Source organism: Schistocerca cancellata, chromosome 9 (assembly GCF_023864275.1).
Source record: "Schistocerca cancellata isolate TAMUIC-IGC-003103 chromosome 9, iqSchCanc2.1, whole genome shotgun sequence".
In the NCBI taxonomy this organism is placed as follows: domain Eukaryota; kingdom Metazoa; phylum Arthropoda; class Insecta; order Orthoptera; family Acrididae; genus Schistocerca; species Schistocerca cancellata.
In genome coordinates this window covers 506,892,068-506,907,393 of record NC_064634.1, presented here as the reverse complement: position 1 = coordinate 506,907,393, position 15,326 = coordinate 506,892,068, and the positions used below count along the sequence as shown (strand labels likewise).

Here is a 15,326-nt window from a genome sequence, read left to right as displayed (position 1 = left end):
AACTTCAGCTAATTTTTGTACAGGTCTCCATCGCCCTAGACTAGGGAGCATATGTGTTTCCATTACGTTCCACAAAAGTAATGGAAAAATTAGCCAGACCACCGTGACAATGTCGTCGTTCACACGTTTCACACAGCCATGCCACTACAGTTCTTGCCTATATATCCACTGTAGCAATGTTAAATCCTGTTGTATTATTCGCTTAGAGTCTTATTTTATAAACGATGTTTTGTTCCAGCTTTAACAACGCGTTGTCGAAGACACAATTTGCGTTGCCTATACCACTTCTTTTATTCCACTTGTCGTTGTCGTCACTTCTCTTCCATACGTCACAACACTTTACACAAAGATTTTTTATAACCACTTCTTTCTCTCTTTCGATACATCTTCACTCAACACTTTTCTGATTTTCATAGCGATCAATATCAAGACAGTATTGCGGATATGCAAGTTGATGTCAGAGTATCAGCTACTTCGATCGTCACCATCCAAGCAGTACGGGAGACTTAGATTTGTTAGGAGGATTCTTTGAAACTGTATAAAAGAGACCACCGCAACCTACTCTAGGGCACTGCAGCAATGTTTGCAATCCGTGGCTGTAGACGTCGCTGTGATCTTAATGGGATGGTATTCTGTAGACGAAGGGGTAACTCCGAAGAGATGGGATTTGAATAGGACTTTTGGAAGAAAGATAACGTTTCCAAGGAACCCATTTCGATAAAAATGTGGGAAACTGGTGCTGAAGGTAAAATTAGCAACGTTTCCGCTGGCTGCTTACTTAATCAGTGCGGAGACCTCTGGAATCGTGTAAGGGATGCTATGGTCCATATGTCTGCAATGTGTACTGGCCCACTTGTGAAAGATATCAATCAAAATTGTTATGGGGCACCACCTGGCCTGTATTCTCCATAGCTCTGGTGGGTTTCTGAAAATTTCTACATCAACATCCATACTCTGCACACCAGTGAAGTGCATGGTACAGTATGTTTCTCATCATACTTCACAGTAGCTTCACTCGCATAGGGACTGAGGGAAGTGTGACCGTTAAATGGCCCCTGTGCACACTGTGAAAAGTCTGATCTTGCTATGCTATCCCTTGTGTCGAGGGTTGTGGCATTTTCCTATGTTCCTAAAGTAACACCAGTTTCTGCAACATACAAGTATGCTTCTACGGTGTCGGGGTCGTCTATGTTAAGGCGTCTTCCAGTTTTTGAGCATTTCTATGATGCTTTGCAGTGTGTCAGACCAATCTGTGATCATTCGTGCTATTTCGCACATATTTGATATCGATTGTTAGTTGAATTCGCTATGAATCCAACACACAAGGACAATATTGAATTACTGATTGTGCAAGCTACTTGTAAGCGCTCTCCTTCGTTGACTGACAGCATTTCCCCAGTGTCGTGCCAATGAACCAAGATCTACCCCCTGCTTTACCTGCGACCAAGCCCACGCGATCATTATGCTCATATCCCTACAAACTGCTGCAGCCACATATCTGTGTGAGTTCCAAGATTCCAGTTTCAACCTACTGATATTAAAATCAAAGGACATTATGTTTTGCATGTTTTGAAGTGCACTGTTTTACATTTATGACAAATTAACGCAAACTGCAAATTTTCTCACAACACTTAACGCTTAAAAGCTGTGAATATTTGTTGTACAGTTTTTGTCACAGAACGCTTCCTTCTGTAAAACTGTATCAACTGCAAAAAATGAGGTTATGTATACTGTCGTGCTATTTCATTAACATAAAACATAAACAGCAATGGCCGCAACATACTTCCCTGTGGCACAGTCGCAGTTACCTCTACTTCTTCCAGTCACTCCACATCTAGGGTAACATGCTGTTTCCCCCTCTACAAAATAATCCACAATCAAATGTCAGGTCTCATTGGGTACCCCGTAATCTCGTACTTCAGCTAATGACTCAAATGTAGTTGTGATTCCAATGCTTCTTGGAAACATGAAATGCTGCATGCACTTGTATGTGTTGAGCCATTTCTTTCCGAGTGAAATCTGTGAGGAGCGCAACGTGCATTTTGCTTGATCGATGTCTTTGAAGCTAATGTTGGTTGGCAGGAATGAGGTTTTTCTTTAACCATTCGGTGAATATTAATGGACACCTAATTTACATTTGCTGTCCTCGTGCCAGATCAACAGTACTTTCTTTTAATGTAGATTACTCAGATTTTGTTCCTGCAAATTTGAAATATTTTTCAACTGAAACCTGGTCATCGTGGTTTGAGTGTGCAGCTGATGACTCCCTCAGTAAATCATATTAGTGGTGCAGCCGTATCGAGGTACTCAAGGCTCCTTATGTACAACTGCTGTTTGTGGCATCAGTATGGAAGTATTCCACTATAGCTTTTGCTGAGAGTGATTGAAACTATATAATTTCCATTAATAAGTATATCAACAATTTATTTAGTTATAGTAACAGTAAGTTAAGCAAACTTATTTACTTGATTTATAAGGCAAAGCCGGCCGCTGTGGCCGAGCGGATCTAGGCGCTTCAGTCTGGAACCGCGTGACCGCTATGGTCGCAAGTTCGAATCCTGCCTCGGGCATGGATGTGTGTGATGTCCATAGGTTAGTTCGGTTTAAGTAGTTCTACGTTCTAGGGGACTGATGATCTCACATGTTGAGTCCCATAGTGCTCAGAAGCATTTGAACCATTTTAATTTTATGATGCAAAATAAAGAACTTCAATTCCTGTACATTTAGTGTAGATGACTCAGATTTAGTATATGCAATTTTGAAAGATTTTTCAAATGAAATGAGCTCATCATGGTGTGAGTTTGCAGCTGATGACTCCCTAAATGAAGGACATTAGTGGTACATCTATGTTGAGTTACTGATGTACGAAAGGATGCTTATCTACAAATGCTGTTGCTGGCATCAGTATGGAATGGCTCAACTTTTATAAATATTCAGAATAATTATTCCACTGTAACTTTTACTGAAAGTTATTGAAACTGTGTAATTTCCATTAATAAGGATATCAATAGTTCATTTTATTAAAGTAACAATAACGTAAATAGACTTTTTTCCCTGATTTATGAGCCAAAATAAAGAAACTTATCTCATGTACTGTTAATCTTTCAATTCTGAAGTCTGATGTAGAATTCAGCCTGATGTGTGCCATATTTTATATGCCACGTAATGTAGTATATGTTGCTCTCTTTGTTTATAGTTAATAATATGGCTTCATCCTGAAATGAAACTTCAATTCTTTGGACGGTTGTAGTTTGATGGCGAAAAATAGTCATGAATCGTTTTTAAGATTTCAATTTAATTTTTGTACATGCATTCATTCTTTATTAGTTGTACTGCTCCACTGTCAACAAAATAGACTCCTGGTGCATAATTAATTGCGGGTTCTTGGTTTTTGACAGTAAGTCTCAAACAGTATTACTTTACATCGCCATTAAATCATAGTTCATAACATAGACTATAGCTAGCACATGGAAGACAGCAGCAATTGAGACTGCTGATCATAATGTTTTATTGTTTATTTTGGTAAACTGCAATTTATTTTTATCTGTACTGCTACATATGAAAATATATACATGATGTCTGATCTTTCGAATGTGTCTGAATGAACACACACCATTTTGATCCTGCAGCCACTATGAATAAAGTCTCAAACGAACACTGGACAGCGATTAAATCAATGGGAAAAGCCGAAAATATATGGTAGTCCTGGATGCAAACTCGGGGCTCCTGCTTGCTATGCAGATGTGCTGAACACCACACCATCTCGACACAGTGGTCTTGACAACCGCAGAGACCAGCCTAGCATGCTTCCTGTCCAGCCTAGCATGCTTCCTGTCAGACAAAGATTCTCAACTTACCCACACACTAATGATGTAGTGCCCCTTGCCTCTTATCCTCATTACCATCAAAAACAACACACCACAAATATAATTAAAGTGAGGATTCCCAACGATCACTTTAAGGTGCAGACGACGCTCGAACTCTTATGGGAATCGGAGAAATGCAGCAAGTAATGAGGATAATGGGCAAGAGCCATGACAACAGTAGTGTGTGGTATATGTTGAGAATTTAAATCTGATAGGAGGTGTTCTAGAGTAGTGTGTGCAGTTGCTATTATCACTGTGTCTAGATGGCGCATTGGTAAGGACATCTGCCTAGTAAGCAGAAGACTGGGGTTCATATCCCAGTCTGGCACAAATTTTTAACTTTCTTCATTGATTTAATCAGTGCTCCCTGGCAGCTACATAATTCTTTCCATTGTGTCTTGATATTTGAAAATATGAGTTTTTACCGATTCAAATGGCAATAGCACTCATACAAAGTGTTTAGACTTATGGCTGGATTACCTACTCTAATTCGTCATTCATTTTTTACAGTTCTTGAGAGCCGTAGTTCAGCAGACTGCAAGCTTTGTCAATGAGGGCGCTCTCGGCAAAGTTTCTAAGCAGTGGGTTGCATGGCGGCCACTGCAGAAGCTCCACTGGCATGACAGCGGCATGAGGGAAATGCACTGAAGATCCACAGAAGGGAAATGTGGGAGAAGGGAAAATTGCTGCAGTAGTGGCAGAACAACTGAGAGAAAATCTGGAATACATTTCACATAAATTTCCTCAGCATGTTATAGTCTTAGGTGGAGATTTCAATTTACCAGATATAGTCTGGGACACTCAGATGTTTAGGACGGGTGGTAGGGACACAGCATCGAGTGACATTATACTGAGTGCACTATCCGAAAATTACCTCGAGAAACCAAACAGAGAACCGACTCGTGGAGATAACATCTTGGACCTACTGATAACAAACAAACTCGAACTTTTCGACTCTGTAAGCGTAGAATAGGGAATCAGTGATCATAAGACCCTTGCAGCATCCCTTAACGTGGAAGTAAATAGGATTATAAAAAAAAGGGGGGGAAGGTTTATCTGTTTAGCAAGAGTAATAGGAGGCAGATTTCAGACTACCTAACAGATCAAAATGAAAATTTCTGTTCCGACACTGACAATGTTGAGTGTTTATGGAAAAAGTTCAAGGCAATCGGAAAATGTGTTTTAGACAGGTACATGTCGAATAAAACTGTGAGAGACGGGAAAAACCCACCGTGGTTCAACAACAAAGCTAGGAAACTACTGTGAAAGCAAAGAGAGCTTCACTGCAAGTTTAAACGCAGCCAAAACCTCTCATACAAACGGAAGCTAAACGCTGTCAAAGCGTAAGGAGGACTATGCGTGAAGCGTTCAGTGAATTCGAAAGTAAAATTCTATGTACAGAATTGACAGAAGATCCTAGGTAGTTCTGGCCTTACATTAAATCAGCAAGTGGATCAAAACAGCATATCCAGACATTCTGGGATGATGATGGCATTGAAATAGTGGATGACACGCGTAAAGCTGAAATACTAAACACCTTTTTCCAAAGCTGTTTCACTGAGGAAGACCGCACTGCAGTTCCTTCTCTAAATCCTCGCCCGAACCAAAAAATGGCTGACATCGAAATAAGTGTCCAAGGAATAGAAAAGTAACTGAAATCACTCAACAGAGGAAAGTCCACTGGACCTGACGGGATACCAGTTCGATTCTACACAGAGTACGCGAAAGAACTTGCCCCCCTTCTAACAGCCGTGTACTGCAAGTCTCTAGAGGAACGGTAGGTTCCAAATGATTGGCAAAGAGCACAGGTAGGCCCAGTTTTCAAAAAGGTCGTCGAGCAGATGCTCAAAACTATAGGCCTATATCTCTGACATCGATCTGTTGTAGAATTTTAGAACATGTTTTATGCTTGCGTATCATGTTATTTCTGGAAACCCAGAATCTACTCTGTAGGAATCAACATGGATTCCGGAAACAGCGATCGTGAGAGACCCAACTCGCTTTATTTGTTCATGAGACCCAGAAAATATTAGATACAGGCTCCCAGGTAGATGCCATTTTCCTCGACTTCCGGAAGGCATTCGATACAGTTCCGTACTGTCGCCTGATAAACAAAGGAAGAGCCTATGGAATATCAGACCAGCTGTGTGGCTGGATTGAAGAGTTTTTAGCAAACAGAACACAGCATGTTGTTCTCAATGGAGAGACGTCTAGAGACGTTAAAGTAATCTCTGGCGTGCCACAGGGCAGTGTTATGGGACCATCGCTTTTCACAATATATATAAATGACCTAGTAGATAGTGTTGGAAGTTCCATGCGGCTTTTCGCGGATGATGCTGTAGTATACAGAGAAGTTGCAGCAGTAGAAATTTGCAGCGAAATGCAGGAAGATCTGCAGCGGATAAGCACTTGGCAACTGACCCTTAACATAAACAAATGTAATGGATTGTGAATTCATAGAAGGATCTTTTATTGTATGATTATATGATAGCAGAACAAAAACTGGTGGTACTTTCTTCTGAAAAATATCTGGGAGTAGGTTTAATAATGAATAAAAAAGTAGGAGTGCGGGTAAGCTACTACAAACACCATAGTGGACGCATTATTGTGGCCAAGATAGACACGAAGCCCACGCCTACTGCAGTAGTACAAGTTTATATGCCAAGTAGCTCTGCAGATGATGAAGACATAGATGAAATTATGATGAGATAAAAGACATTATTCAGGTAGTGAAGGGAGACGAAAATTTAATAGTCATGGGAGACTGGAATTGGACAGTAGGAAAAGAAAGAGAAGGAAACGTAGTAGGTGAATATGGATTGGGGCTAAGAAATGAAAGAGGAAGCCACCTGGTACAATTTTGCTCAGAGCATAACTTAATCATAGCTAACACTTGGTTAAAGAATCATTAAAGAAGGTGTTGTGTACATAGTTCCACGTAGTCAGCGCGTACACAACTTTCCCAATAGAGCGCGCCCCGCTAAGCACAACAGTGCAGGCATAGCGCTCGTCCGTCTCCGCACTACGAGATGGCGCTGTCTTAGAAACGGACCAAATTCTGCTTCCGCCGATCCGCGTATTAATATGTAACGCAGCCAATGAGATTGCTGCTAACGTAGAACCTTTTCTCCTCGCAGATCACACTCACGCAGTGATACCAGAACGCTCGAGGTATTACAACGAGTGTACAGACCTCCGATTAGTCAGTCTGCATTAGTCTGCATTTATCTGCACCAATCTGCATTAATCTGCATTTTTCTGTTTTTCTGTACCAGTCTATAGTCAAGTTTCAGTCTGCGCCTAATAAGATTATCATATTCCTGTACATAGCCATGAAGAAATGTATAGACACTTTGTCAAGTATCAGAGATATGTGAAAATAAGATTAACGTACCATGACCAAAGGAACTGAAGACTGTCAATTGTAAATAGCATCCTGAATCAAGTTAAGTAATTTTACACTTGCTATTATTTTAATAAATATGTGTGAAAATTAATCAAGTTCTGTTTAAAGTTGGTCACCGTCAATCATTTCTATCGTCTGACCTAACGGCAGAAGATAAACACGCCACGATAAGACCACGAGACATATTGCTGACACGCGCCTACTTCGTTAGAGCGACAAGTCAAATAATCTGATGGTGTGTGAACTGAAGGTCTTACAGTATGCACACCACAGAAGGTTTTATACACGGAAGAACCCTGGAGATACTAGAAAGTTTCAGATAGATTGTATAAAGGTAAGACAGAGATTTAGGAACCAGATTTTAAATTGTAAGACATTTCCAGGGGCAGATGTGGACTCTGACGACAATCTATTGGTTATGAACTGTAGTTTAAAACTGAAGAAACTGCAAAAGGAATTTAAGGAGAAGGGACCTAGATAAACTGAAAGAACCAGAGATTGTACAGAGTTTCAGGGAGAATATAAGGGAACAACTGACAGGAATGGGGGAAAGAAATACAGTAGAAGAAGAATGGGTAGCTTTGAGGAATGAAATAGTGAAGGCAGCAGAGGATCAAGTAGGTAAAAAGACGAGGGCTAGTAGAAATCCTTGGGTAACAGAAGAGATCCTGAATTTAATTGATGAAAGGAGAAAATACAAAAATGCAGTAAGTGAAGCAGGCAAAAACCAATACAAATGTCTCAAAACTGAGATGGACAGGAAGTGCAAAATGGCTAAGCAGGGATGGATAGAGGACAAATGTAATGATGTAGAGGCTTATCTCACGAGGGGCAAGATAGATACTGCCTACAGGAAAATTAAAGAGACTTTGGAGAAAAGAGAACAACTTGCATGAATATTAAGAGCTCAGATGGAAGCCCAGATCTAAGCAAAGAAGGGAAAGCAGAAAGGTGGAAGGATTATATAGAGGGTCTATACAGGGGCGATTTTCTTGAGTACAATATTATGGAAATGGAGGAGGAGGTAGATTAAGATGAAATGGGAGATACGATACTGCGTGAAGAGTTTGACAGAGCGTTAAAAGTCCTAAGGCGAAACAAGGCCCTGGGAGTAGACAACATTTCATTAGAACTACTGACAGCCTTGGGAGAGCCAGTCCTCACAAAACTCTACCATCTGGTGAGCAAGATGTATGAGACCGGCGAAATTCCATCAGACTTCAAGAAGAATATAATAATTCCAATCCCGAAGAAAGCAGGTGTTGACAGATGTGAAAATTACCGAACTATCAGTTTAATAAGTCACAGCTGCAAAATACTAACGCGAATTCTTTACAGACGAATGGAAAAACTGGTAGAAGCCGACCTCGGGGAAGATCAGTTTGGATTCCGTAGAAAGGTTGGAACACGTGAGGCAATACTGACCCTACGACTTATCTTAGAAGAAAGATTAAGAAAAGGCAAACATACGTTTCTAGCATTTGTAGACTTAGAGAAAGCTTTTGACAAAGTTGATTGGAATACTCTCTTTCTAATTCTGAAGGTGGCAGGGGTAAAATACAGGCAACGAAAGGCTATTTACAATTTGTACAGAAACCAGAAGCGGCAGTTATAAGAGTTGGGGGACATTAAAGGGAAGCACTGATTGGGAAGGGAGTGTGACAGGGTTGTAGCCTATCCCCGCTGCTATTCAATCTGTATATTGAGCAAGCAGTAAAGGAAACAAAAGAAAAGTTCAGAGTAGGTATTAAAGTCCATGGAGAATAAAGAAAAACTTTAAGGTTCGCCGATGACATTGTAATTCTGTCAGAGACTGCAAAGGACTTGGAAGAGCAGTTGAACGGAATGGACAGTGTCTTGAAATGAGGGTATAGGATTAGCATCGACAAACGAGGATAATGGAATGTAGTCGAATTAAGTCGGATGATGCTGAGGGAATGAGATTAGGAAATGAGACACCTAAAGTAGTAAAGGTGTTTTGCTATTTGGGGAGCAAAATAACTGATGATGGTCGAAGTAGAGAGGACATAAAATGTAGACTGGCAATGGCAAGGAAAGCGTTTCTGAAGAAGAGAAATTTGTTAACATCGAGTATAGATTTAAGTGTCAGGTCGTCGTTTCTGAAAGTATTTGTATGGAGTGTAGCCATATATGGAAGTGAAACATGGACGATAAATAGTTTGGACAAGAAGAGAATAGAAGCTTTCGAAATCAGGTGCTACAGAAGAATGCTGAAGATTAGATGGGATCATGTAACTAATGAGGAGGTATTGAATAGAATTGGTGAGAAGAGGAGTTTGTGGCACAACTTGACTAGAAGAAGGGATCGGATGGTAGGATATGTTCTCAGGCATCAAAGGATCACAATTTAACATTGGAGGGCAGTGTGGAGGGTAAAAATCGTAGAGGGAGGTCAAGAGATGAATACATTAAGCAGATTCAGAAGGATGTAGGCTGCAGTACATACTGGGAGATGAAAAAGCTTGCACAGGATAGAGTAGCATGGAGAGCTGCATCAAACCAGTCTCAGGACTGCAGACCAAAACAACATGCATACAGAACGATTTGAAGTGGAATGATCATATAAAATTAATTGTTGGTAAGGTGGGTGCCAGGTTGTGATTCATTGGGAGAGTCCTTAGAAAATGTAAACCATCAACAAAGGAGGTGGCTTACAAAACACTCATTCGCCCTATACTTGAGTATTGCTCCATCAGTGTAGGATCCGTACTAGGTGAGGTTGACAGAGGAGATAGATCCAAAGAAGAGCGGCACGTTTCGTCACAGGGTTATTTGGTAAGTGTGATAGCGTTACGGAGATGTTTAGCAAACTCAAGTGGCAGACTCTGCAAGAGAGGCGCTCTGCATCGCGGTGTAGCTTGCTGTCCAGGTTTAGAGAGGGTGCGTTTCTGGATGAGATATCGAATATATTGCTTCCCCCTACTTATACCTCCCGAGGAGATCACGAATGCAATATTAAAAAGATTCGAGCGCTCACGGAGGCTTTCCAGCAGCTGTTCTTCCCACGAACCATAAGCGACTGAAACAGGAAAGGGAGATAATGTTAGTGGCACGTAAAGTGCCCTCTGCCACACACCGTTGGGTGGCTTGCTGAGTATAAATGTAGATGTAGATGTAGATGTACTCTTTGGAGTGTGATTGGAGACCCACATCACGTGATACATGGTGGTACATTTTATTACCGCATTACTACATCTGTGTGGGAACTGTAAGATTAGAGGTTGTTCTATGATTGTTTTGAAATAGTGATAAACAAATAACGCGATTTCAGATAAGCAGATAACTTGGTGTGAATATTGCAACTGACACCACGTTGTAATTAAACACAGTAGCTATCAAATCATCTGTACTGCAGATGCGTGAGTATATTCAGTTTGGATTCAGAACTAATGTCATGTGACTATTACTAATGGTGACACACTGTTTGTACAGACACAAATTACTGCACAAGAGACACAGAAGTAATTTCAATGCTGGGTCTGCAATGAAGTTACATTCAAGCTGTAGAGAAATACGTGACTGTTATCTGGGTAGGGTGAAATCTGCAATAGTTTCACATGGCAAAAACCCCATCCTGTCAACTACTTTTCTGTAATCAGGTGCTGGAATAACTGGTGTTTCTCAGTAATAGATGATTTGCGGATTTTTGTTGTTTTCACAAAAGGAAGCTTGCATCTTGTTGGATTAGTTGTTATGAGGGTGTGATGAAAAATAATACCTCCGAATATTTTTTATTTGAAAAATCTTATAGCTTTTAAATAAAGCAAATTTTATTTCCATTGTACATCTTTACTCTTCATGTATGCATATTTATTTCACAACATACTCACCCCTGCGAAGAACAGATTTTTGACAGTGAAAGACCTTCACTTTGATACTGTCACTGCAGAATGTTTACTGAAGAAGCCGCAACCTGCACCTTTCCATCAATATGAAAAACAAACTGAAGTCCTCGAAGGCGTTCTTTAAGTTTAGGGTACACGTGAAAGCAGGACGGGCCCAAGTCGGAAATGTGTGGAGGATGTTCGAGGACAGTGAAGTCGAGGTATCGGATAGTTACAGATATGCGGTGCTCTTGTGTGGTATAGCACTGTTGTGGAGAAGGAGAGATGCTCTGTGTGTGGACAGTTTGTGAGAATCTTGCTGAACGCTGAGATAGTTACGTCACACCAAGCCATGTCACATGCTTCAGTGTAGAGTTCTCTACTAGCAGCGAGCAGCAGCTTGTGTCAGCGAAGTGGGAAAGTCGGCTAAGTAACCTTCATGACATGTAACGTCAGCCAATCTAGGAAACGGCATAAAGATTTCTCAAGTATTAGTCTTCAATATGACCTCGTAGATATCTCTTACTGTCCCTCTTTCTATGATGATACTCGCCTACTTACAAGTTAGAGATGTGTTGTACCTACAGGATAATGTATCCAGGAAAACATGAGTCCCTCCCCAATCTGTCATTGGCAGCGGTGTGTCATTTTCGTGCCGACTTTTTAGTGAAGAGTTTTAAGTGAGTGTTGAGTGTTGTGCGTCTTTTCAAAAGTGTTGCGACAGAAATCAAACTGTTGCTGGGTGTGATTTTTTTGTATCTCTTGTGAACAGAAAGCAAACTGTCGCCGTGTTTTTTAATTGTCTGCCTACTATTTTACCTGTCTGTTTCCTGTGTATCTTATTAGCATCGCCAATCCTTTGTTTTATGTTTTAACTTCCACAACTTCCGCCATTTTACAATTTATGTCTCCGTTTTTATCGCCTGCTTTTATTGTTTGTTATCTTTTTGGTATGTTTTAAAAATTCTGTAGGCTGAAGAGCGGCGTACTATGCTGCTGCCAGCCCGCCTCCTTCGGGGGGGGGGGGGGGGGGGGGGGGGGGGCAAAAGAAAATTCGACAAAAATACATTTTAGCTTCAGATGAAGCAATGCAATAAGCAGTTTGCTCCATTTTGTAACATTCTGTTGTTGTTAGAGATGAGGCTAGGAACTATATAGTATTTACAGTTCTAGCGGACTGATGACCGCAGCAGTTAAGTCCCATAGTGCTCAGAAACATTTGAACCAATTTTTAGCCGTTTCATTATAAAATGTATTTTTAATTTCATATAATTTACTAATTATTGGTGTGTAGTAGAGTAATAATGTAACAGTTAGGCTGCTGCAGTCAATACTGTATGTTTCAATTTCAGTCGCATATTTGTTCCTAAGTTCATGACCGTGTCAAACCTTCGAACATGTTTTCGCATTTGAGAGAAGTTTAATCTTGCAGCATTTTTATAATTTCAGAAAAATCCCGCAAAAATAAAAGGTGTGTGCCATGATTGAAAATTGGAATAAGATTATGTACTAAATATCTGCTGAAGGATTCACTAGAAGCAGCCATAAAAGTGTGCCGAGGTACAGCGTTCTCCTTGAAGTGGGAGTATAGAAAATGTGAATGACCACAGGTTTAAGTTTATCATATTCTTTATTTTAATTATGAAGAAAAGTCACTGACTTGAGCTCTTTTCGTTTTACTCCAAGGATGTCTGTCGGACGGCTACCTTCACCTTAGCATGTCTATCAGCTGCTGGTGGTTGTTCTGCGTGGCGAGGTCCAGTGGGGTTTTCCCCTCGTTATTCCTGGCCCAGCGGTCGGCCCCTGCCTCGAGCAGTGCAGCTGCCACTTCTGCGTGGCCGTTCTCAGCCGCATTGTGCAGCGGCGTTCGCCCCCACTGATTCCTGGCGTTGTGGTAAGGAGTGGCCGCCAGCAGCAGCCGCACCACAGCCACGTGGCCTTTCTCTGCAGCCAAGAGCAGGGGTGTACTCTGCGTTTTGTTCCTGGCATCAGCCTCCGCCCCTGCCTCCAGCAGCAGCCGCGCCACAGCCTCGTGGCCACGGAATGCAGCCCTGTGCAGGGGCGTCTCCTGCCAGTCACTGCACCTGGCGTCCACCTCTGCTCCACCCTCCACCAGGCACCTCGCAGCCTTCTCATGTCCCTTCTCTGCTGCCCAGTGCAGGGCGGTGTACCTGTCGTCGCTCTCATCTCTCGCTCCCACGTCCGCACCAGCTGCCAGTAGAGTCTGCAGCTCGGCGACTGCATCCTCCTTCGCTGCCTGAATCAGCCTGCTGTTCTTCTCCTTTTCAGGAATGCTCCTGTACAAAAACGGTAAACTGTCAGATAACATACTTCTGATTAAGAATACTGCAGAAGAACCTGAGATGAAACCAGTTCCAAAAGTAGATCTGTCCAACGACCACTAACCAATCTGCAATTTTCTCCGTTTGTGTTATGAAACAGTGGGACAGTCCCCATTGATTAAAGTACAGATGTGCAGTGAGTCCCAAAGTCTTCATCAGTTTAAAACTCCTACATTCCATCACTCCAGACATTTAGTCATCATTTTTTGTCACACTGATTCCTGACATTTAGGGCTTAGACCTCAGAATGCTGCTGTTGCACAGTCATTGCCTTCCGAGGAAACAGATGGCTTATGACGGTATAAGAGACATCTAAGTGCAGAAACCCACTTTTTAATACACCCGAACTTTGCACCGAGAAACTACTCAGTTCTTCAGGTATTTAAAGATAGTCCACTTATCCTCTTCAAACAGAGCAGGATAATGGTTAACAGAAAACAGTTTAATCGATATATGTCAGATATACCAATGGTTATAGCTTAAGTCATTTATCAACACACACACAAACATATTTGTTGGCATATACATACACATGTACTAACTTGTTGAGAAGAGGGTGCTTCCACGATAACCAGAATATCCACCTGAAGTCACACACACTCACACAATCATGTGCACACACACACACACACACACACACACACACACACACACACACACACACACACAGAACGACACAACCGCCCTCCCCTCCCCCCCCCCCCCCGCACACACATACAAATGTGCAACACTTTCAACTGAATTTCATGAGGCTGCAGTGTGTCTAAAGGCAACACCAAATCCTCCATTTTGTGAAAGTAAATTTATGATTCAGGTGCTTGGCTAGATTACTATTCGCAGTATACCTCCTGCACACACTAGAATCCTGATATTACTCATGTATTTAGTGATAAAAATTATGTGTTTTGTGTGACAGCCTCACTGCAATGGGTCTAATACGCAATATATTGTGATACCGTAAAATGTGTTCACTGTCATCAGGAATACAATGTAGAAAGTTATTCATTAGTCCAAATCAGTTCATAAACAAATTCTGTCTATTATTCTGCCAAGTGAGATATCAGAATTGGCAAATGCAAAATAAGATAAGCAAAGTGGGCAGAATATGGGGAAATGCTGACAGAGAATGCGAAAGACTTTAAAGAGAGTGTGAATTGTGCCATTCTGTTACATAATACTGAAAGAGCAGCGGATGACTCAGTCCCAGAAAACACGCCCTTCTAGCCCTTGCCAGGTCGTCTCCGGTCTGGTGGGAAGAATAACGTGAGATGGCAGATAACGTGGGGAGAGAAACACTTTACAGAAAATTCTCTTCTGTGGCTTGTCGCTTCTAAGTTCTGTCTCTTCCAGGCAAGGGAGCGGCGTCTGCACAAAATTAAAAAAAAAGAGGGAAGCCGCGATATTTTTCTAATAGCTCACCTACTCAATGTTGGAATAAGATCTAGAGAACAAGATGTATTAATACCGCAGTGGGAAAACTACACGCCACATCTAAAATACTTTTAGAAAACATTTTATGCAAATTGACCCCAAACGGATAAGAGCAGGAAAAAGCGAACTAATAATAGAGCGTCTGATGGAACACCTAGTAAATGGTATGTTGAACCTATCGGAAACGACGTTAGCAATAGTGCATAGCAAAACTATGAGACCAGGACCGAGTAACATCCACTATTGATTGCTCCAACATACGTTGGAGAAGGGATGAATTCGTTTATTGAAAATCTTAAATAAAGTATGGACCAACCAAATCTGCAGCCCAGAAACGAAGACTGCTCCGATTTATAGCGATTTTAGAGGGATTTAATTGCGCAAAAGTAGTGACAGGAAAAAAAATCAGTTTTATTAGTCTCACTTTCAGCAATGA

The 15,326-nt window shown here is 41.3% G+C and overlaps 1 protein-coding gene across 1 annotated transcript in view; it reads right to left on the bottom strand.

Moving 5' to 3' along the window:
* The window catches only part of LOC126101533 (uncharacterized), a 760,565-nt gene that overhangs the window by 62,581 nt on the left and 682,658 nt on the right, over window positions 1-15,326 (bottom strand). The window contains exon 16 of the mRNA XM_049912174.1: window positions 12,830-13,414. Within this exon, the coding sequence (XP_049768131.1) occupies window positions 12,830-13,414 (585 nt within the window). The remainder of the gene's footprint in view (window positions 1-12,829; window positions 13,415-15,326) is intronic.